Here is a 23,581-nt window from a genome sequence, read left to right as displayed (position 1 = left end):
TAATATGTCCACCCGCTTATTAAGCCCAATTTGGTCCATCCCGGAATTACTGAAGGTATGGGAGTGATAGAAAATTGTCCCCCACTTAATAAGCGAAAATCGTCCGGTCCCGATGTGGCCTTAATAAGCGGGGACGACCGTATTGGAACCGATATTAATTTGCAAAGTGTTTTGCGCAAAATTATACACTTCCTAAACGGCTAGGTCGCGAAGATTTCGAACGATTGCTTTTTGGGTCGCACCAAAAAGTATTTGCGGACCCCTGCTGTAGCCTACCACACGAAAGTTAAATATTGGGAATAAATTGCAATATTCCTCCAAATAAATGTCTTCACAATCAAATTGTGCTGAATAGTTAGAAAAAGAGAGTTTTTAGGGAAGAAAACAAATTATGACGTCATCAATGATCTTTTTTTTATGACGTCATATAAGCCATCGATTGGGCAAAACGTATCGATAGTTCCAAATCCATTTTGACAAAACAACCTAAATCAGCATTTCAAAAACAAGCCGAAAGTCGTTTTTCATAAAAGTGTCGATTTTGGTAAAATACCCTTGGCACAGAGGTAAACCCAATTGAAAAAAGCTGTGGCAGTCAAAGGTACAAGACTGTTGATCGATTAATTGAAACTTAGCTCTCTGCAGTTACAGTTACACATGCTGAACGAGGTTCAACCAGGACAATGATCAACATTCTCTGCCCAAATTCAAAAGGGATCGTATAGGAAGCACTGTTGACTTTTAAAAGTGCTGCATTTGTTTGATTAAACTTGCATTTGCATATCACTCGTTGAATACTGTTTCAGATATTTCCTCACTTGTGGTCAACAATGTCTTTTTGTCAAAATATATGATCGATATTGACAGTGGATATTTGTTGAGATCAAATCAGAATCTCTCAATGAATTGTTCAAGTCAAGGCAATCCTACACCTCAATGTGCATTCACTATTTGTTCTGGTGAATGTGAAAACATCACTAACATTAACGACGAATGTTTTATAAGCCAACCTCTTAGTGTTGGTGGTTCGTTGTCTTGCTTGGCTGCTAACAATGCTGGATCGCGTAGAAGTAAAGTAAAGAACATTGCAATCGTTCCAGAAATTAGTAAGTGAAACTATTTTCATTTTGCGGTAACCAATCTAACAAAGATATCTCCAGGTGCGCCCTTGCATTCAATAATTATTGAAATGCAGGCATCGCAGTAGGCTATTAGTCCATTAAAGAAGTTGCTCTCTGACAATTCTGCTCGAAACATTGTCATTTAAGGTAAATGCGGTATTATGCTGAGTTACTGATATTCGGGAAATGAGAAGATAAGCTTCGCCAAACACTAAGCTTTTGTTACTTACTAGAATAGCACTAACTTTTCAAGATATGCTGAACTTAAATAATGTTAATTTATGTATATCTGTGATTGCATAACAAAGTGTTATGCAATCTAGCTCATCAAAAGATTAAATGTAAAATTCTACAACTCCGTGACAAAATGATAGCCAATGTGTTATTATTGTAAGACACTCGTGCTCAAAATACTTTATTGTAAGTAAGCTTGTTGTGTTAATGCATGCAATGATATTTCTGTGGCAACCCCAGTAACCAGAACCACAGATAATCTTATCCATTTCATAATTATTGTCACGATTATTTCCATCTCTTACCAGGAAAGAGACTTGGAAAGGATTAATGAAGTAGTTTAATGGAATATCAACAAAGCAGTCAATTAAATGTCGAATAGTTCTACTTGTGAAATGACATATGAAAATACTTGAAGGACTCCAACGAACAGCTCAACACTTCCAGCAAATAATCAAAGTAACAATGAACGGCAATAGATTTCCAACCCTTGTAACTCTTATTAACTTTAACGTGATTCACTCACAGCTTTACATATGATTCTAATTTCGAAACAATTTAATTAGTAGGCCTACCAACTCTCATCTACACGTTCAATAACTTCAACTCTAAACAATCGTCTCACTGTAATATCTGCATCATCTACCACTACAATCTACAATTACATAAATTACACCACTATTTATAGCAGGTTGTGTGGTCTAGTAACTTCGAGAAGGTTACATAATGTTACATCATAAGAACTCATTGTTCTGTCAAGTTGCACTACACGTGAACATATTTGTGACGTCAAAAACCCTGCACCTGGCAAAATATGAGAAGCAAGCAAGAGAATCTTCCAGACTTGCACGTAGACAGTAGAAGGTTCTAGAAATACGTCACATAATAAGATTTCGCAATCAGAGATCACTACAGGACAGTAACCGATAATAACATATCGTATAAGAATTTTACAATTAAAACAATACGCTTGGTCAAGACATAATGTAGCCTGTCGTGAGGCTTCGCATGTTGATTGTGACAATTATATTAAAAGTTGTTTTTTTAACCAACAGGAGATGTAATTTTGAGCAATGCTACGAACGTCATCGAAAACAAAACTTTAACTGTTCGACGAGAGGAAGACCTGACTCTTACTTGCAGCATTAGTTATGGAACTGAACTGAGCACTACATATGTGTGGACTGCTCCAAACATGACAGCACATTCAAGTCCGGTTTTGAGTATTCCTTCGTTGAGTACATTTGACATTGGGAGTTATACTTGTGATACAGTTGATGCATTTGGAGATTTCACTAAAACTATTCACATTAATGTTATATGTAAGTTACAATTCTCAGAGTGACACTCCAGTGTTTTATTATTATGCAATTACTTGGTTCATAACTTTCATCTCAATCAAATAAAAACATTGACCAATAAGAATGTTCGATGCAAAGTGCGAGTAACTAAAATTTCGAATTTAAACGTTTTATTGAAAAACATAAACTCTTTTGGCAATGTTTATACAATATGTTAAAACAATGATCGAGCAATTTGTCGCGCACAAGCCGCACTTACCTCAATAAAACATACAAAAAAACCTGATTGTTAAGCAAATATAATGAATGGATGTTGTATGGTACAAGTAAGTCAATGTTTAAATATTTTGATTTGTAGTAAAATTTATTGTGGACATTTGCAAAGTGAAAGTAGTTTTTTATCGCATATAAAATGTGCATAAATTACACAGGCCAACAAAAAAGATAAAAGAATTTGTCTCTGCAGTGTAAGATATTTGGGGTATACTGAGGCTGCTGATTTCAAAAATCACATCAGATTTTACACATCACATCAGGTTGTTGAGATTTTTGCATTATATTTTTTCTCATAATATTGGCTTTTTGGCCAAATTTTCTCTTACTGTTACCGTTTTATAAAGCCCTTATGAGCCAATAGTATTTGAAAATTTGTCATAATCATGGAAATGGTTTATTTTGTAACATTTGGAGATGTATGATGACACCATGACCATTGGAGTGACCGACCTATCTTCAGAAGGTACTGCACATTAGTCGAAAGTCCCCCTAACTAGATGGTCCACTTGTCAAAAAGGTCACCTAGACCATCTGGCTAGTGGACCATCTCTCTATGGTACACCATCCAACTTATGCACCTTTTAAGAGCTGTCATAAACCATAAAACCACTCCTTACAGGCAGGGTTACATTCAGTTTCGCCTGAATGTCTAGTACCACTCCACTTTTTGATATATACAACATCGGTTTTATTTTTCGTTTTGTGAAGAGTTCACCATAGCAACCATGCTGAACATAAAGATTTAAGCTTATGTGAAACTTGTCTATAACTCATTCTTATTTGAATTTTCATATATTCAGATTTTTTCATATTAGCAAGGTGTTATTTCTGTACGTGGTGTGAATAAGTAGCAGGATGGCATCTTCAAATAGAAAGTGTGAAAATGACCCTGATTTTTTTTGTTACGTATGTGGCAGTTATACTGTTCCTAACCAAAGGCCAACCATCAGGTTTTGTGAAAGATGCATATCTTGCATACTTTAAAATTCGCCTGGGTGATCAGGATAAATAATGAGCTCCACACTATACAGTCCACATGCTGCATGTAAAGCTTGTTTGGAAAACCTAAGACGATAGATCAATGGAAATCTTAAATCCACTCACAACATTCACTATGCAAGCCAAAGTTTGTCCCAGAGTAACATTTCCTACGTGCAGGTGAATTTCCTTTTTTCTGTGGAATTGAACGTTTATTCTATTTCTTCAATTTTATTTTTCTTTGCTGGCGCAAACATATAGCAAATGACATTACAAACACACAACTGTAGCACCAATAGAAGGAAAAGATGGCAAAACCAAAAGGTTTAAAATATGCATTGGGGATTTGCACAACCACCAAACCTACTTCTTAACACGAAAAAATAACAATGCACTCTTGTAAAAAAAGGACGTTGCACGTTTAGCGGTAGCAGATGAACTTTGAAGAATTGGGTTCAAAGCTACCATAAAGTTAAAAAAAAAAACAAAAAAAAAACAGATCTTGAAATACTTGAATGTTTTCATTAATATTATGTTTGTATCTTTTGTGTAGACTTTATCGTGATGAATATAGACTTTATCGCAGACCTTGTTGAGAAAAAAGGGTTCAAATTCCCTGAAACACCATAGTCTACCAATATAGGTCAGGAGTACATTTTGCTAATTTTTGCCAAAAACAGGATTCAGATATCATAAAATCCTGATGTGATACAACAATCTGATTAGATTTTTGAATTCAGCACCAAAAATATACCCTAGAACGGCATTTACTATGCTGACACAAAAAGTGTGTTGGCTTGTGTTATCATTCTTTGCCTTTCATTGGGTACACAATCAGTACCTAACTTTCAATTAATCTATTAATTTCAGATGCACCTTTTCAAGAAACTTCTACTTTTTGTTTCTGGGATTTAGACCAATCTGGATCGTGTGACGTCACATTCTTGTCAAATCCTCAAGCTGAATTTAAAGCTTTGATCAAAAACAATTCTGGTAACAAATTTTATATACTAAAGCAACAAAGAAAACAATGTCCACGATGTATCGGTTCTCAATCCACCTTGGTAAAATTGTGACTTTATCTAAACAACGTGATGAATAAGTGATTTGCCAACAACTTTCAATGCCAAGCCACATGCAGCCGGTTATCAGCGAACCATGATATATCAAAGTGTGTATCAAAAAAATTGTACTACACATACCAATGTTACATCATTGTACTGCACATACCAATGTTACATCATCTTATAGGCTCAATAACACGTTTGACAGAACAAAACATGCTTGACCTGTCACCTTCAACGTAATTAATGTTTTTAGAAGTTCAAGTGGAATACAAAAGTTTGATTGAAGATGGATACTTTCAAACATTTCTATTTGTAAGAGATCAGGTACTTTAAAAAATAATGATGAATGATGAAAATAGCAGTACAGTACTTCAAAGTAATATGTTTCATTGGTTATATGATAGAATACATAAACAAGAGCATTTTAAAGTTAACTATTCTTTAAGTTAACTATTCTTGAAGTATTAACTTGAAGTTAACTTGAAGTTAACTATTCTGAAGAAGTTAACTATTCTTCATAAAAATATAAGCTACGGTTTGTTTCGTAACTTTATTTTATGTTTTAGTGAGCATATCTAACAAATCTAGTTAATCAAGAAACACTGGATATTATGGATGTAAAATAGATATTGTAGTTTTTGAACTATTCTCACTTTAACATCAGTTCATAAGTATAACTTACTGCTGCAACCAAACTACACGAAAACTTGTAGACATGCGATTGTCTTATTAGGACTTATAAAACCAGGCAAGATTGTTTGATACTGACATGTTGAGTTTTATTGAATTTGCACAAGGATAGATTGTCACTTGAATTGACATTTCGTTTCCACAAACATGTGTTTCTAAAATATATTCAGGTGACGAAAAGTGACAATGGAACTTACACATTGTATCTACAATCCACTGTTAAACCTTACAACCACACGATTACTTTTGATGTCATTGTTAACGATCCATTTGATGGTCCAACAACCAACACTGTCGCATTGGGTGTGACTGTTGGTGTGTTGGTGATATTAATTGTTGGTATTGGTGTGGTTTTGTACAAAAGAAAAGCAACAAACCAAATGAAAGGTAATTAGTGTTTTTGTAGCTTTTCATTTCATTATTGTAAAGTTAATTATGCTATAGTATTGTTATTGTAATATAAAATATACTCTATCAATTAATTCTGAAATTTTCGTCAAATTAATTATTTCAGAAAATGAACCAAGCAATGCTGTCTATGCTTATGCTGTAGAAGGTAAGCGCGTACACTTGATCAAGTGATAAAGTACAATATAATTTTCAGTTTATAAATACAAAAAAGTACCGAAAATGATACAAAAGAACTTGTTTAATTACAGATAAAGACGGTTCTGTTGATTTTCGTGAATTTTCGACAACATCTATGGTAAGCAGGCTGCAATATTTTTTTCATTCAAGGATTGGCCTATAAATGGTTACAATTACAGTTTAAGGAAAATATGCTCATTTTGTCGTTTAGTGTACTTTAAACCTAACTGGAAATTGACAAGTGCATTATAAAATCTTTATAACAAACTTTTGCTGAAATGTAGCATGACAACATTTACATCGCATTTCATAGGATGTTGCAGCCCCAGTACCTTCCCATAATCTGTCACCAACTCAAGAAACAGGTAACATTTGAAACAATACCTGGCAAGTTTTTATTTAAATTGAATCATAATGATTAATGTTATGTGTTTAAACATTCATTTATTATTAATCCCAAAAATATTTAATGCTGTTAAAAAACAAGTACACATTCTTTGAAATATAGTTGATGGCAATTGTATTATAAATTAACCATGTAACGACCTACTTAAGTGTTTATTGTAGCACAATTTTAACACGGTATCAGTAAATAATAGTCAGGTCTATTGAGTTTACTGCAATAGACCTTTTCCGAGCTGATATCAGTCAGGCGTGACCGGGTAAACACTAGGGTGGCTCATTTTCCTTGATGTTCTTTAAAATTTTTGTCAGTTTGGAATAATGTTCCATTTTGCTCACTGATATTTGTAAACCAAAAATCTTTGTTGGGTTTTGACCTTTGACCCTGGTTCACCCAAGGAGAAATTCTGAATTTTTCTGAAAAATTAGTAAATTTCGAAGTGGTTTAGAAGTATCTCAAGAGAGGATTTCTCAAAATTTGACCACGTGATTTTGACGTCACTTCCTCTGTTAACTTCCACGTGGAACATCTTCACCCTACTCCAAGTCTGAGAGTCACTAATAGTGCATGCTTTTAGTGTCATTTTAGTTGATTTTACAGCCTTTTCAAAAAAATTTGGCAAACAAATTTACAAAAAAATTTGGTATAAAAGATGAGAGTCATTTTAGAGTATTTCAGGGCCCCTGATTCCGAAAATGCACTTAGTTTTTTCGAATTGCCTCTAGTTTTCGAGATATTCGACAATGAAAATATTTTTGAAATCGTTTCTCAAAGGCAGTCAATTAGCAAATTACTTATTTTCAGCCCTGTTTACCATTATGATGTCATAATTGCACGTGTCTAGTTCCATTGGTTCATATTGCACGAAAGTTCAAAACGCAAGCAAAGGTTGAAATTCAAAGAAAATGAAGGGGTATACCAGCAAACATCTATAGCAGTGGTTCTCAAACTGGGGTCCGCGGTCCTTTTGGGGTCCGCGAGGCAATTTTCTGGGACCGCGAAGCACCTTCCAAAAAAAATAACACGATCCCAAAGAAAAAAAAATTGTGGAAAGTAAAAATTTTCAGGCAACTTATTTTCCAAACCAAAGTTGAAAGATATACTTTAGTAAGCTGGCTTAGCATACCTCCGCACAATTTTTTAAGCCTGGCCTTAATTTCGTTTGATTATGATAGCCTTTGTTTTGTTTCTATAACTTTTGTGACATCAAAAAGTGCATAGTGCCTACAACACTCGTGTTTACTAGATCAAAACAGAATTACGAAATATACTTGACTAAAAAGGAGTTAGGCGAAGTTGATTAAAGCTGGTTACTTTTACTGATTTAAGTTTTGAATTGAGTGCCTTTCCGAACTTTTAGCTTTTTTAGCCTTAGTCAAACTAGTCAAAAATTAATAACTTTTTAACTTTACTAATTGAATTTTTAACTTAAATTTGAGTACAAAAAGTGAAAAGGGCTCAGCCTCGAAAAAAGGATTCAATGATTCCTATGTTCAGTTTGGCTTCACTGTGATACATTCTGGAGAAGAAAAGCCGCAGTGCGTGTTATGCTGTAAAGTTTTAGCAAGTTCTGCTCTAAAACCTAGCAAGCTGAAAAGACATTGGTAACACATCATCCAGATTTTCAAAACAAAGATGCAGATATTTTTAAACGGCAAGCTAATAGTTTAGTTAGGTCAAGATCTGATAGCACTGGTAATCAATGGAAAGAAAATACTGCAGGGTTAAGGGCCTCCTACGAAGTTGCAAGAAAATAGCTGTCGCCAAGAAGTAAGAAGCCTCACACCATCGGAGAACAACTGATCTTGCCTTGTTGCCAAGTTATTGTAGCCTATCAAACGTTTTGGGAGAATCTGAAGGTCAAAAGCTGAAGCAAGTGTCTCACTGTGAGTAGGAGAATATCTGAACTATCGGAAAACATTCTGTCTCAGGTGGTGTCAAAGATAAGTCAATGTCACATTGATACCTAGCTCAAAACATATTGGATTTAATGCATAATATCAAGGCCATATTAAACCAAACGGAACCTAACATAGAACTGATAACGCCTAAGCAAGTGTACCCATTTTATTGACGTGTGCATTTTTAATTGCATGTAACAAATAAATTATTTAAGTTATTTTGGCAGCCGATTGTAGCATCGAATAGACAGCGATAGACACGTGTTTCGCCCATGAGGCTGGGCTCATCAGTATCGCACCGTATTCTTGCCACTTGAGTAATCGACCGCCGCTTTACCAGTCAGTTTAACTCTTATCTTTGTGGAAAGAAAGAGCCAACAAAACCAGCAGGTGCCAGGGGTAGGTCAATGTGAAGAAAGGCGTTCTTCCCGGCTATCAGCACAAGGCTGATGACTCACTAGCACAGCGAGCTGCAGTAACGCTTCGCTAACCAGAACGGTGTAGCTTCCACGCTAGTCATTGAGACCTCCAATTAAACGTTTAAGTTATTTTGGCAGCCGATTGTAGCATCGAATAGACAGCGATAGACACGTGTTTCGCCCATGAGGCTGGGCTCATCAGTATCGCACCGTATTCTTGCCACTTGAGTAATCGACCGCCGCTTTACCAGTCAGTTTAACTCTTATCTTTGTGGAAAGAAAGAGCCAACAAAACCAGCAGGTGCCAGGGGTAGGTCAATGTGAAGAAAGGCGTTCTTCCCGGCTATCAGCACAAGGCTGATGACTCACTAGCACAGCGAGCTGCAGTAACGCTTCGCTAACCAGAACGGTGTAGCTTCCACGCTAGTCATGAGTCATTCTCCACTTGCAGGAGGGCATCTCAACCTTACCGAGATGTGCAGGCGTATCAGGACCATATGCGAGCATTTCATGGTTCGCGCGCCGAGTTCCTGATCACCTGCAGCAGGTGCTGCCGTGTTCTCCCTCGAGCTTACAAGCTGGATGGGGCCCAAGAGCATTGGCGATCCTGCCCCGAGGGCCTTCAATTGCCAACCTGCCTTCCCTGGCTGAGCAATGACCCGACACCCTCGGAGAGCCAAACCAGACCCCCTATGATGACCAAGCCTGGGCTTTCCTACGCCTCTGTTGTCAGGCGTGGAAGGCGCCGGCCCTCGACTGCAGGCGCATCGGTCGAGGGGTCATCCCCTCTTCCCCCTTCTTCTGTCATCCGTTCTCAAGTCTTCTGGCGCCAAGGCCTAGACAGCACTTCCACTTTGCCCCCCCCCCACCTGACTTTATGCCTGAACTTTTCTGTACTGTTCTATCTCATCCAGGGCAAGACTTCGCTCAGCCCTGCTGACACTGACAGCTTGCCTGACCTAGATGTGTTGTTTCTTCCTCATCTGTCTTCGGCCGGACCTGGGTCGGAAAGTGGGGACTCTTCCGACTCGTCTGACTCGTCGAACAGTGAATCTTTTTCCTCTTCCTCCAATTCTTTGCCCGATAGCCCGACCATGGACTGTTACGGCCCTACTGTTAGCGCGAACCATTTTCTACATGTACCTCTGCGCAAGCCGACCTCCACCGGAGCCGTGGCAGTGGACTCGCTCGGTTTATCCAAGCCGGCTTCGCGCCCTTCTTCTTCTCTGCCTCTGACGGCTACCACCGGAGCTGAAGCTGGGGACCCCATCAGCTCCTCCAAGCCGCCCATGCAAACCTTTTCTCCTAATTCTCTTCAGCGCTATTCATCTCACTCCTCCTTACCCTTTAATCCTGCTCCCATCTGTCCTATACAACCTTGTACCTCGACGCTGTCTGCTGAAGCCCAACCTTTTATCCCACCTACCCAAACCACCCACTCTAAATTCCTGCCAACTATCTCTTCCCAAACCTTGACTCAACCCCGAAGTGACACCATGACATGCAACCAAGCCACGATTGACTCCGGACTCCCACAGACTACCCCAGGGATGTCCATCTCACCCAACATTCAAAGATCCATCCAAGACCCTGTTGAACCAGTCAGGGAAAGTAAGACGAAAAGCTCCAGGCGGGCTCTTTGCAGTTTAGTGAACCTTACTTTAGCGGGTGGCATAAATTTCGACCGGTTCTGCATTGAATTGGAAGAGTGGACCGCTGGCACTTCGCCGCCCAAGAGGACACGTCCTTGCAAACCACGCTTCAATGGTGGCGCCCGGGCTCGCGCGGCTCGCTGTCGTTCGAACGGGGGTTCTCCTCGGTCGGACGGCGGGGGTTCGCGCGGGATCGGAGCCCGATATTGTAGGGGCGTGGGGTTGCGAGCCGCCTTCTCACGGGACGCGAAGGGAACAGTCCGCCGGATCGTTGAAGGAAAAAACAGTGACCGTCGTTGCGAAATCCCACCTCAAGAAATTGAGGAGAGATTTCGACGCGACATGACCGCTCCTGAAGCTGGGAGTTGCTCGCAGATGCCCGAGTGGATGAACTCCCACCGTTACGAGCATGATAGTGTGAACCTCTTCCCCGTCGATGACGGTGAAGGTCCCATTACGGCCCGGGAGGTGGAGGCGGTCCTCCAGTCGCTTGATGTCGGTTCCGCCCCTGGTTCTGACGGATTGTTGATTGTTGATACAACAGACATTTAACTGGCGTCGCCGGCAGGATCTTTACAGAATTTCTACAGGATTTTAGAAACATGGAGAAACTGATCGAAGTCCTGCAACAACAAATTGCCAACCAAGAACGCCAGACGAAGGAGCAAATTGCCAGACAAGAAGAACGTCACCAAGAACAAGTACAACGTCACCAAGAACAAGTACAACGTCACCAAGAACAAGAACAACGTCATCAAGATCAAATTGCCAACCAAGAAAAGCGCCACCTTGAACAACTACGAGAAATACGAGCCCAAACTTCAAGACCACAACCAACAACAATACAACAACAGGTATCTTTACCTAAGTTCGTAACGTTTGATGCCACCACTGAACTGTGGGCAGACTATTGGAAGAGGTTTAACACCTTTGTAGCAGCACATTCAGTCGCACAAGACAAAATGCCGCAGGTTTTTCTCACCAATCAATCACCTACAATCTACAAAATGTTAACAAATTTGGCTGCGCAGGAAACAAACCCAAAAGAAGTCAACGATCTCACCATGACGGAAATTACAAATTACATGGCTCAACAATTCGACCCAAAACGCTTCATCGTGAGGGAGCGATTCCGTTTCTGGAGCGAAATGAAGCGCAAGCCCGGTGAAACAGCTCAAGAACTAGCCATCCGCATACGCCAGGCAGCTGCCACCTGTGACTTCTCGTCCATTTCAAATCCATTGGACGAAGCTTTACGTACTCGTTTTATTTGTTCAATAGGTAACGAGGCGGTGCTTAAGGCGTTATTCAAAATCAGAGCTGATGAACTTACTTTCAAACGTGCGGTGGAGGTTGCATCAGAAACCGAAGAGGCAGCCAAGGTGGCCAAAGAAACTGTTTACGGCACTCCATCAGTACCAGTTGCGAAAGTAAGGACCATCAGCAAACCTCCAAAAACTAGGCAACTTACAGGTACTTTCTTTTCTTCTAAAAATAAAGAATGCTATCGCTGTGGTAATTCCAACCACAACGCCAATGACTGTAGGTTTAAGAAAGCCACTTGCCATTTCTGCAATATTACGGGACACTTACAGAGTGTTTGTCGAAAGAAAGCTAGACAGTTCAAACCTTCTAAGGTAAATTGTATTAAGGAAATTAACATGCTTTCTAGTTCTTGCAGAAAACCTCGAAATTCAAAGTTGGAAGTACCGATCTCCATTAATTCGGTAACCACACACTTAGAACTGGACACTGCTACAAATGGAAATTTCCTTTCCAGCGACGTCTGGACTCGGGTAGGCGCACCTCAATTGCAAGCACCAGTGTCGCAGTTCCAATCTGCTACCAAGCATCTAGTACCAATCACGGGTTCTTTCACGGCCCAGGTAACTTGTCCTTCCACGGGAAGGTCAGATAATATTCCTTTTGTAGTCACGACAGTCAAAGGACTGAACTTGCTAGGTCGTGATGCAATCTCGTCTTTAGGAATTTCTATCGATAAATTCCTTCTGTCTAACTATCCTACTTTACAGAGTATCCAGTCATACGACAAGCCTGATAAGAGTCTGGAGAAAGCATGCTCCCTCTTATGTGACGAGTTCAAAGATGTTTTTAAGCCTGAACTCGGGTGCTTGCGAGATTATGAACTAGACATAGATTTTAAGCCTGATGCTAAACCTGTTTTTCTCAAACCTAGGCCTGTACCTTTCGCCCTAAAGGAGGACTTAGCACAAGCCTATGATTCGGGCATAGCACGTGGTGTATGGACACCAGTTCAATTTTGCGATTGGGGCACACCGGTTGTTCCAGTCCGTAAACCTTCAAACTCTTCAAAAGCGAAGGCCAAGTTACGCATATGTGGCGATTATTCAGTCACGGTGAACCCTTCCCTGGAGACCCATCGTCACCCGTTACCCTTACCAGAAGACTTAATGCAAAAGTTGGGTGGTGGGTATGGTTTCAGCAAGATAGACCTGGCTGATGCCTACAATCAGATTCGACTTGGTTCTGACAGTCGAAAACGACTCGCATTAAGCACTCACCGTGGCGTACTTTTACAAAATGTTTTACCTTTTGGCATATCTTCTGCTCCAGGTTATTTTCAGAAGATCATGGACGACCTTACAGCCGACCTTCCAGGGGTTGCAGTCTACCTAGACGACATTCTTGTCAGTGGCACTACTGCTGAGGAGCATCTCCAGAATCTTAGACGGCTCCTCGATCGACTTCACTCAAAAGGCCTGAGGTGTAGGAAAGACAAGTGTAAGTTTGCACAACCTCAGGTAGAGTATCTCGGACACATTTTGTCCAGGCAGGGCATCTCCAAAGGTCCCAAGGTAAACGCCGTACTGGAGATGTCTGCCCCCACTGACGTATCTTCTCTTCGTTCGTTTTTAGGTTCCTTACAATTTTATTCGAAGTTTCTACCGTTGAACGCTTCTACTGTAGCAGAACCACTATACCATCTCACGAAAAAGGACATTCCTTGGAGATGGGGAAAACAAGAGGAAAACTCTTTTGCTCAGCTGAAGCATCATCTATCTACTGATGAGGTTCTTACACATTTCAATGCGTCACTTCCGGTAGGTATCGCATGTGATGCTTCTAGTGTGGGCATCGGTGCTACTTTGTTTCACCGTTACCCAGATGGCACAGAACGGCCTATAGCAAACGTTTCAAAGATATTAACAGCTTCGCAGAGAAACTATAGTCAAATTCAGAAAGAGGCTTTGTCGATAATTTTTGCGCTAAAGAAGTTCTATCAATATCTTTTTGGTAGATCATTCATTTTGGTCACAGATCATAAACCATTGCTTAGTCTTTTTGGCCCGACCAAATCGACACCTTCTTTGGCAGCAAATCGTTTGGCTCGTTGGGCACTCTTTTTGTCGCAATTTACATACACTATTGAGTACAGGAAGACGAAGGATCATCAAAACGCTGATGCTTTGAGTCGCTTACCAGCAAGAGGGGATAAAGTCTTCGATGAAGAGGAAAGTGCGGATGACATTGATATCGTCTGCGCTATCGATGCTTTGGATTTGCAGGTCCAGACCCCAAATGCTGCATCACTACGTAAAGAATCTTCTAAAGATCCTATCATTTCCACTGTAATGCGTTTCATTCATGAAGGATGGCCGGCCAAGTCTTCTCCACAAGACCCGGTCGAACCGTTTCGTAAGTACGCAGACTCTCTTTCTACTTGTTACGGATGTCTACTTTACGGTTCCAGAGTGGTCATCCCGTCCAAACTTCGTCCTTCCGTCCTTCAATTGCTTCATGAAGGACATTTCGGCATTGAGAAAATGAAGCAGTTGGCAAGAACGTCCGTCTACTGGCCAAACATCGATCGAGACATAGCGGAACTTTGTCACAAGTGCAGTACCTGTGGCGAATATCAACCGCAATCTACAACCCAGGTCCAATCATGGACGGTTCCAGAAGCACCGTGGAGTCGCTTACACATAGATCATGCGGTAGAATTCATGGGTTACCATTGGTTACTCAGCATTGATGCTTTTTCTAAATACCCATGTATTCATGCTACTACTTCTTTATCTTCAACAGCTACTATCAACCTGCTAGAAGAAGATTTTGCTCATTTCGGCTATCCCCATACTATAGTTACCGATAATGCTACTACTTTTAAATCCACAGAATTTCAAACTTTCTGTAAGGAGAGGGGTATGGTACACATCACGGGTGCACCTTACCATCCGGAAACCAATGGAGCGGCGGAGCGCCTCGTACGTACGTTCAAGCAAGCACTTCGCAAATCTTCCCTACCCCCGAAGCAGGCCGTCTTGGAATTCCTACAGCAATATCGACGCACGCCCACTCCGAGTGGCTACTCTCCAAGCCAATTACTCAACAATCGTCAGATTCGAACCAAGATCGACACGCTTCTCCCTACACCGTCTCAAGTGGTACCCCGACAAAACCCTCACAACACGGACGCCTCCGAAGGTACCAAACGACATTTCAAACCGGGAGATCCCTGTTACGCGCTATCATTCACTCCACGACGGAGCCAGGATCCTCGTTGGGTTCCAGCCGAGGTGATCAAGCGACAGGGTAGCCGAATCTTCCTGGTACGTCTGCTGCCACATGGTCCGACGTGGAGGCGCCATATGGACCAACTGCAACCTCGCTATGCATCATCGGAGGACCAGGAGCCGGGAGATACTCCTGCACCAACAATCGACTCTTCCGCTGTCTCCACCTCAGCCCGAACGAATTCGGACGACACACCGACTGTACCGGAATTCGGGCCACACAACCCACGAAGGTCGAGCCGTCGCCGCAGACCTCCGGCTCGTTTCGGACTTTGAGTTTTATTGTTAATTCGGTGTCTTGTTCATTTTTTATGTTTGTGTATAAAAATTATCGGGGAGGTGTTATAGTCGTCATCTACGTTGAATATATGTAACTCGTGACCAGCGTCACTACATAATCACCGTTCAGCGTTTTCTGGTACAGACGTTGGAATTGATTACCACCGCACTGCGCGTGTAATCAATTGAGCGTTCTGTACCACGTTCCTTAGTTGATTGTTTTGCGTTTCTTTCTTACTATATATTGCGTTGATTTCATACACTGAATCAGTAAGTAACAAGAGGTAAATGGTTTTCTCACTTGGTTGGCTATCGCTACAATTATTATTATTGTTTATTTTATATTAAACGTCTGGAAATACAACACCTACGGTTTCTGGAAGACCCTGGATCCAAGAGGGGGACTCTTGGCCAGCCTTTTCGAGACCTGCCGGATCAACCGTCGTGTACCGGACCAGTGGAGAACCAGCAGGATCACACTCATATGTAAAGACCCTGAGGGTGACCTGCACGACGTCAGCAACTGGCGGCCCATCTCCATCTGCCGAAACATTTATAAAATCTACGCCGCCGTATTGGCCCGGCGCCTGCAGCGATGGGCGGTGGAGGGGAATGTTATCAGCCGAGAGCAAAAGGGATTCATGCCCACAGAGGGCGTCTATGAGCATGTGTTCATGCTCGACACCATCCTCTCGGATGCACAGTCACGCAAAAGGCCTGTGTCAGTTGCGTTTCTGGACATTCGAAACGCCTTTGGCAGTGTCCGGCACGAATGCATAGCCGAGGTCCTGCGTCATTTCGACGCCCCCACAGACCTTATTGAGTGCATCTCCGACATATACGTCGACAACACCTGCACCGTCCGCTGCGGCAATGGTGAAACCGACCGTATCCCTGTGGGGCGGGGAGTCCGTCAGGGCTGCCCGTTGTCTGGGCTGCTATTCAATTTGGTCATCGAGGTGCTCCTCAGGGGCGTCCGTGACAAAACGGATTGCGGCTACAACCTTCCTGCCAAAGAAGACGACATCAAAGTGCGTTGTATGGCTTATGCGGACGACATCTGTCTCGTTTCTTCCGATCGCGAGCAGATGATCTCTCTTCTATCTGCTACTGAACCCTTCTCTTCCTGGTCCGGGCTACGGTTCAACCCACGCAAGTGTGGCACCCTTTCCTATGGGAAAGTGTCGGCGTCCCGTCTGCGGGTCGACCCGAAACCTTTCTCCCTTGCCGGGGAGAAAATTCGAGTCATCCCCAAAGGCGAGACGTATAAATACCTCGGCGCTCGAACCGGTTACGCCTCGGACGCATCCCTAACCCAACCCTTCATCTCCACTCTGGAGAAGCACATTTCCTTATTGATGAAATCCTTTCTTACCCCAAGCCAGAAACTTCTGGCACTCACTTCCATCATTCTCCCGTCCGCGTCATACCATCTGCGAGTGCGGCGCTTTAGACAGTATGAGCTTCTGAAGCTTGACCGACTGGTTTTGCGGTGTTTGAAGGTGGCGTGGCGTCTTCCCAAGTGGGCCTGCAGCGCGTTCTTTTACTGTAAGCCTGCATTGGGAGGTTTGGGCATCACGAACTTGTGTCGCGAAAGTGACACGCTTTCGCTAGCTCATGCTTTCAAGATGCTGACGTCACCTGACAGCATTGTCTCTGCCGTCGCTCTCGGGCAGCTTAGGCGTCATGCCTGTCTGAGGTTCGGCACTCCAGATCCCACGACTGACCACCTGGCCAGTTATCTGAATAGTGACCCCCCTCCTGACGGCGCCCGTCCTAGACCGTGCCCTACAGGCGAGAGCCTGTGGGGCCGTGTCCCGGCGGCCACCCGTCGCCTGAACGTACGTTGGTCCGCCCGCCCGGATGGTGGCCTTGAGTTGGCCGCGGGGAGCTCCACAATCACCCCTCCTATAAGGAAAAAAGTGGTGCCGACCCTCCATCAACACAATGACTTGTGGTGGAGGAGACAGTGGGAATCCAAACCTGACCAAGGCAAGACGGTCAGTGCCCACTGCCTGTCCGGATTTTCAAATTCCTGGACCCGGCGCCCGGAGCTCCTGGATCACGCGGACCGAGTATTTGCGTACAAAGCTAGATTGAATCTAATGCCACTTGAATCAAAACCAAGCCATGGCCGCCGTTACCTACCTTCCATGTGTCGTGCGTGTGGGAAAGCGGAAGAGACTCTCCCCCACATATTGAATCACTGCCCTACCGTGATGACTGTCATCACGGAACGACACAATTCGGTATTAAGGGAGATCGTAGGGCACGTGCCTGCCGAATGGCAACCCGGGCTTTCCATAGATAGTACGGTTCCACAGCACGTGGAAGCGGGCGGTGCCGATCTGCGTCCTGACATCGTCCTGCAACGCCCTGACGGTGTCACGGTCGTATGTGACGTCACATGTCCGTTCGACAACGGCGCGGATTCTCTTCGAAAAGCCGCCGACAGGAAACACGACAAGTACGGCGAGTTATGTGTCAACATAAAGGAAGACAGGAAGCGCCCTTGCAGGGACGTCCTGTCACTTCCGTTCGTCGTAGGCTCCCTCGGGAGCTATGCCCCGATGAGCTCTCGAGCTCTGACGGCCTTGGGCGTTCCTACTCGTGGGGTAGCAGAGGTGGCTAGAAAAGTGGCTTCCCTCTCAATCAAAGGATCCTTCCGCGTCTGGAAAGCTTGGAACGCCGGGCTCACTTGTGGAGGGGCTACGTCATAGAAAAGACGACATCAGCGATCAGAAACTTATTCCCTAATAACGTTGCAGTAAGTATCCGGGCGCGCAAGACAGCAAACCGTTTAGACGTTATAACCTTATAACAATATTGGCTTAAAATTGATCACCTTATGTCATCACCTTATTTATATAAACCTGCGCCATTTCTTTTATATGATAGCCTACTCCAGTCTCTTCAAAAACAACCATTCTAAAGTAAAAAGGAAGGAAATAAAATACCTCATGTACATTGTGACTTGAGACTGGTTTAATAGCAATTAAGCAATTTCAATCATCACTAGATTCTCTATGTACTAATCAATCAATTGTTTCGAACTGTCATACGCTGCTTTCGCCTTGTAACGCTGTTCTTGCCCGCTCGGATCAACATCGCTCTGCTTTCAATGCATTGATCAACACGATCCCCTGATCAACTCGATGCAGCCTCAAAACTTCTACCCCAATTTTCTATTTTTACCGGTAATGCAGTCTATCAGTGCCTCTGGTTTCGATCGCTAGCTTCCCCGACCCAGCTGGGCGAACCTGCCTCAACGTCTGGCCAGTGCACATCCGTGCTCGCCGAATGAAAGCTTACTCTTCTCCAGTGAGTATTAATTACACTCCCACCTATATATATATATATATATTTTTTTTTTTTTATTTATTACAGTATATTGATTCATCGAGCCTCTGCTCCACATTTTTATTGAATATTCGTCTGCCACGAGAGCCAAATTATCCTTAAATGGTTCGACTCTCTTCCTCGTGGGAGACCCCAATTTTATCCGCTCTGCCTACTGGCAGACCGGGTATAAGAGTCAAAGTACCTGCGCGAGGACGCGTGAAGGAGACGTGGGCGCTGCCCGGCGGTCAATTACTGCCGGTTCCAGCGTCCACACACGACGGGTCGCCCGGTTCGTCGCAGGGCTTCTTTCTGGGCTATGCAGAAAGAGCCTGTCTCCCTGGCCCGCTCCGCCATTCTAAATTTGCGGACGGGCCATATAGTTTTTCGATCCACACTCTCCCTCCACAGGTACCTCGACTCCCCAGCCTGGCCCTCGCGACCTAAGCTGGTGGACTTAACCCTCCGGGTGCATCGTCACCCCATAAATCACGCCGCTCCCCGCCGCCGCGGGGTGTGGCAGGCCGGTTTCTGAAAGTCTTTGACCTGGCTATGTTTGTTTGTGCTCTCTCGCCGTGTCAATTATTTGTACCCGTGCGCTGTTGATGCAAATAAAACAGTTTAACACATACGGTGCGATACTGATGAGCCCAGCCTCATGGGCGAAACACGTGTCTATCGCTGTCTATTCGATGCTACAATCGGCTGCCAAAATAACTTAAACGTTTAATTGGAGGTCTCAATGACTAGCGTGGAAGCTACACCGTTCTGGTTAGCGAAGCGTTACTGCAGCTCGCTGTGCTAGTGAGTAATCAGCCTTGTGCTGATAGCCGGGAAGAACGCCTTTCTTCACATTGACCTACCCCTGGCACCTGCTGGTTTTGTTGGCTCTTTCTTTCCACAAAGATAAGAGTTAAACTGACTGGTAAAGCGGCGGTCGATTACTCAAGTGGCAAGAATACGGTGCGATACTGATGAGCCCAGCCTCATGGGCGAAACACGTGTCTATCGCTGTCTATTCGATGCTACAATCGGCTGCCAAAATAACTTAAACGTTTAATTGGAGGTCTCAATGACTAGCGTGGAAGCTACACCGTTCTGGTTAGCGAAGCGTTACTGCAGCTCGCTGTGCTAGTGAGTAATCAGCCTTGTGCTGATAGCCGGGAAGAACGCCTTTCTTCACAAAATAAATTATTATTTACCGTTTTTGCACTAATTTGCCTTAAGTTTTTGATGGACCGTGAGTCGTTGAAAAAATCGCAAGGAGACCGTTCAACAAATTTTTTGAAAAAGTTTGAGAACCACTGATCTATAGGATTGGCCCATGATACAAGAGAAGGATCCCCAGAGGATACAAACTGATATGAATGAATCAACAAGTGAATAAAAAAATAACAGTTAACCTCTCAAGTACATGTAGCTCCACACAGAGTGAAATTTACATGCCTTTTGACTCTTTTTTATTTCTATTATTGACTCAAAAAGAATGTCTAAAAAGACATTACGAAAAGTAACTACGGACAAAGGCCAGTGTTTCGATCTTTCGATCTCTTCAGCGTAGTAAAGTGAAAGTAGAAAGTTGTCTTGAAGCGTTGGTTAAGATGATGATTTGAAACTTGAGTGATTGTTGTGAGACAATGAGACTGGATTTAAGTTTTAAATTTGGACCTCAGCGAAACGTAGTTTTACAGCCTAATGAAGATGTGATTTTTTTTTTTTAAGAGAATTTGTGCTAAGAAAAAGTGCAAAGGTTGAAATGAACTGTGTTTGACGTAAGGGAGACATAAATACTCAATGAATACAGTTGTGAATCAGTAGGCCTACATCACAAGAAAAATATCCCGAAAGTCATGTGTTTATGAATGCAGCTTTATATTGAAAAGGTTGGCCTACTGAAATGGTAGCCACTTTAACAAGTCGAAATTCTGCCACTGAAATTGATTAGGATGAAACCGCTAACCAATCACAAGCTACGGTTTAAGTGACGTAAAAAATGGCGAAAAGAAGATGATAGAAAGCAAATTAAGTGATGGATTTTTTGTCAGCTGGTTGGCTTAGGGGTTAGGGTTAGGGCTAGAAATAGTCATTTCATTGACGCGTGTTCGATTCTCACCACTGCTATTGCTCTTTTTCTTCTGTAATTACCAAATAAAGTTCAAAACAAGCATTAACTCTCTGGATGAGTGCTAGAAGGATCACAATTGGACGGTAGCCTCTTATAACACGTTCTGATTGGTTGGCGGTTGCATTGTAGTCAATTTCAGTGGCAGAATTTCGACTTGTTAAAGTGGCTACCTACTGAAATGGATACTTGTACAAATGAAGTTTTATTCCAAGCCTTTGCTAAGGCCAAGTCTTTGCTGCAAGAAGTTTTTTTCTGGTCTATAGGCTAAATAAATGGCATATAGGCTAATAAAATATGCCTTTGACAAGTAGGATGCTGTACAAACAACCCAGATATATTTTGCTGCATGAAGCAACGCAGAGGACCAACACATTTTGCGATAGATACAGCGCTGTATAAAAACAAGCATTATTATTATTACTTTGACATGAAGCTGGGTGATCAAGATAAGTCCTGGGTTCCTCCTAAAGTATGCAAACATTGCACTCAAACCCGTTTCTGGGCTCAAGGCTAAGAAGTTCAGAGTGCCATGACATAAAGAGAGCCGTGGAATCACCATGAAAATTGATACTTCTGCACGGTGAGGATGTTCAAAGGAAGTTGGAACATCATGTTTACATGGAGTGTGCAAGGCAGTCATTGCATGGACGTTGCTATTTCTGTTTTTTGTTTGCCCTCTCTATAGTTTCAAGTGGTGATTTGCTTGAAACAATAGGAAAACGGGCATGACTGAGAGTAACCTCAATACCTTCAGTAATGTTTTGGAGCAAGGTCAAGTTTTGTTCTCAAAACCATTTCTACCACCTACTGTAGTAGTTAAAGATTTAGTTATCAAAAGTGGTAGCTGCAATCTTGGCTCCTCATCTCGATCAACATGGCATTCTTGACTCCAAGGCCAAGGTTACGTTCTTTCGCAGCAAGGATAAATGCAGCTACTTTACTGAAGAACATAACTTTGTATTCTGTAATTATATAAATGGCCTTCGTACCTTGATGGGTGTTGCTCAGAAGGCCAATCATAATAAAGAGTTGCGTTTGTTCATCGATAGCTTTGTTTTGTTTATTTGTCTAGTTTGTTAAGCAAAACAATGTATGCATTTTGTTTGTACTTAGTAGCTTACTTAGTAAGTCTGAGACTGTTGAAATCAACAAATATATTAAAGCAAAACGCAAGTTATATATTCTACATCGTGTATCCTCATTCCTCAGGCTTACTTCGCATCATATTTTGATTGTTACTAGGCCAGTAAACGTTAAATAGCTGTTTGTTTGGGTTGTAATCAACGTGATTGGTTCCAAATAGCGTTTATACAACTCAGAAATGTGCCTGGGATTACTTCCAGTTTTGTCTATGTAGTAAACGACACGACGTTAAATCTATAGGGGCTCAAAATTGCGAAAAAAATGTTTTTGCTGTAACTCAAAAACTAAAGCCAATTCGAGAAAACTTAGTGCGTTTTTAGAATCAGGGGCCTTGAAATACCTTAAAATGACTCTCACATGTCTTTATATAAAAAAAAGTTTTGTTGGCCTGTCGTCGTCGTCGTCGTTCGTATGAAGCAGAAAGTTTGTGGTCAGCCGAATGGAAGGACTTGGAGCCAACTTTTCGTCAAGTCATCTAGTGTACGGAGGCCTGTTATTCCATTAGGAGGGGAATAGATGGGACACCCAAAGATAATGTGGTTAGCTGTTTGCTCCGTCGCACCGCACTGACAAGCAGCAGAGTCCCTTATGCCCCAGCGTGTCAAGCAAGCATTGAAGCGGCCAACTCCCGTTCTTATTCGGTTCAGTGTCACCCACTCCCTTCTCTGAAGCTCAGAACCAAGTGGAAGTGAAGAGGCAGGAGAGACATCGAATAGAACGAGGCGAGACTTTATTTTTGGCACAGTGCTCAATTCCTCGGACTAGGCATCTGACGTGCTGAAATCAGCGAGCTGGAGTTTTGCAGCATGCCTTACAAAAGGGCGCCGTGATGGTAGGCGTTGTATGATTGGGACATTGACAGTGGATACGCAATCGTGTAGTATGTGGTTCGGATCAGCACAGGCTTTATTTACCAACGAAGACACCATCGCTTCTCTGCGTACATTAGCGGGTAGGATACCTGACAGCACTGGAAGGTATTGCTGTGGTGTTGGTTTTAAGCATCCAGTAATAATGCGCATTGTCTCGTTCAGGCAGGCGTCTAATTTTTTGGTGTGCTTGCTGCGACACCATGCCGGAGCTGCGTATTCTGCGGCACTGTAGGCAAGCGCCAGGCCACCTATGCGGAGGGTAGATGGTTTTGCCCCCCATGTTGTGCCGGCCAAGCACCTCAAAAGTCCATTGCGTGCAGTTACTTTTGCACGCAGGCCTTGGATGTGCTGCTTGTACGTCAGTTGCCTATCCAGTTTCACCCCGAGATAAGTTGGTTGACTCTTGAACGGTAACTGACAACCATTGACTTCGACCTTCAATTTCCTGTTGACCTGTGAAAATCGATAAACATCGTCAAATGATTCAAGAAACTGAAAGCAGTAGATATTTACTACGTGAAGAGTGCACAAAGAAAATCATGTCTGAAATGTGGTAGAATTCGACATTTTGAGAGTAATACATGTGTCAGTGTTCATGGAATTGCTATAATTAAACTACTTTGCTTGCTACAAGTTT

General features: G+C 42.7%; 2 protein-coding genes across 2 annotated transcripts in view; both read left to right on the top strand.

Annotated features, from left to right (window-relative positions):
* Nucleotides 1-23,581, top strand: part of LOC145771790 (uncharacterized) — a 55,554-nt gene that overhangs the window by 15,218 nt on the left and 16,755 nt on the right. The window contains exons 5-12 of the mRNA XM_082583521.1: nucleotides 807-1,106; nucleotides 2,411-2,677; nucleotides 4,781-4,903; nucleotides 5,231-5,301; nucleotides 5,838-6,054; nucleotides 6,182-6,223; nucleotides 6,327-6,373; nucleotides 6,569-6,620. Of these exons, the coding sequence (XP_082439647.1) occupies nucleotides 807-1,106; nucleotides 2,411-2,677; nucleotides 4,781-4,903; nucleotides 5,231-5,301; nucleotides 5,838-6,054; nucleotides 6,182-6,223; nucleotides 6,327-6,373; nucleotides 6,569-6,620 (1,119 nt within the window). The remainder of the gene's footprint in view (nucleotides 1-806; nucleotides 1,107-2,410; nucleotides 2,678-4,780; nucleotides 4,904-5,230; nucleotides 5,302-5,837; nucleotides 6,055-6,181; nucleotides 6,224-6,326; nucleotides 6,374-6,568; nucleotides 6,621-23,581) is intronic.
* Nucleotides 11,233-22,853, top strand: LOC145771682 (uncharacterized). Its single transcript, XM_082583415.1, has 3 exons — nucleotides 11,233-11,484; nucleotides 11,662-11,911; nucleotides 22,720-22,853. Exons 1-3 carry the CDS (start codon nucleotides 11,233-11,235, stop codon nucleotides 22,851-22,853), a joined length of 636 nt encoding a protein of 211 aa, XP_082439541.1.

Source organism: Aplidium turbinatum, chromosome 6 (assembly GCF_918807975.1).
Source record: "Aplidium turbinatum chromosome 6, kaAplTurb1.1, whole genome shotgun sequence".
NCBI classification, from domain to species: Eukaryota; Metazoa; Chordata; class Ascidiacea; order Aplousobranchia; family Polyclinidae; genus Aplidium; species Aplidium turbinatum.
This window is presented reverse-complemented; position numbering and strand designations above follow the sequence as displayed.

Excerpts from the sequence above, each read along its gene's own strand:
- LOC145771682 (XM_082583415.1), top strand. The coding sequence starts at position 11,233 with ATGGAGAAACTGATCGAAGTCCTGCAACAACAAATTGCCAACCAAGAA. Across the intron at positions 11,485-11,661 it reads CAACAACAATACAACAACAG|GAAACAAACCCAAAAGAAGT; the intron begins GTATCTTTACCT and ends TTGGCTGCGCAG. Across the intron at positions 11,912-22,719 it reads TCGTTTTATTTGTTCAATAG|TGTCACCCACTCCCTTCTCT; the intron begins GTAACGAGGCGG and ends TATTCGGTTCAG.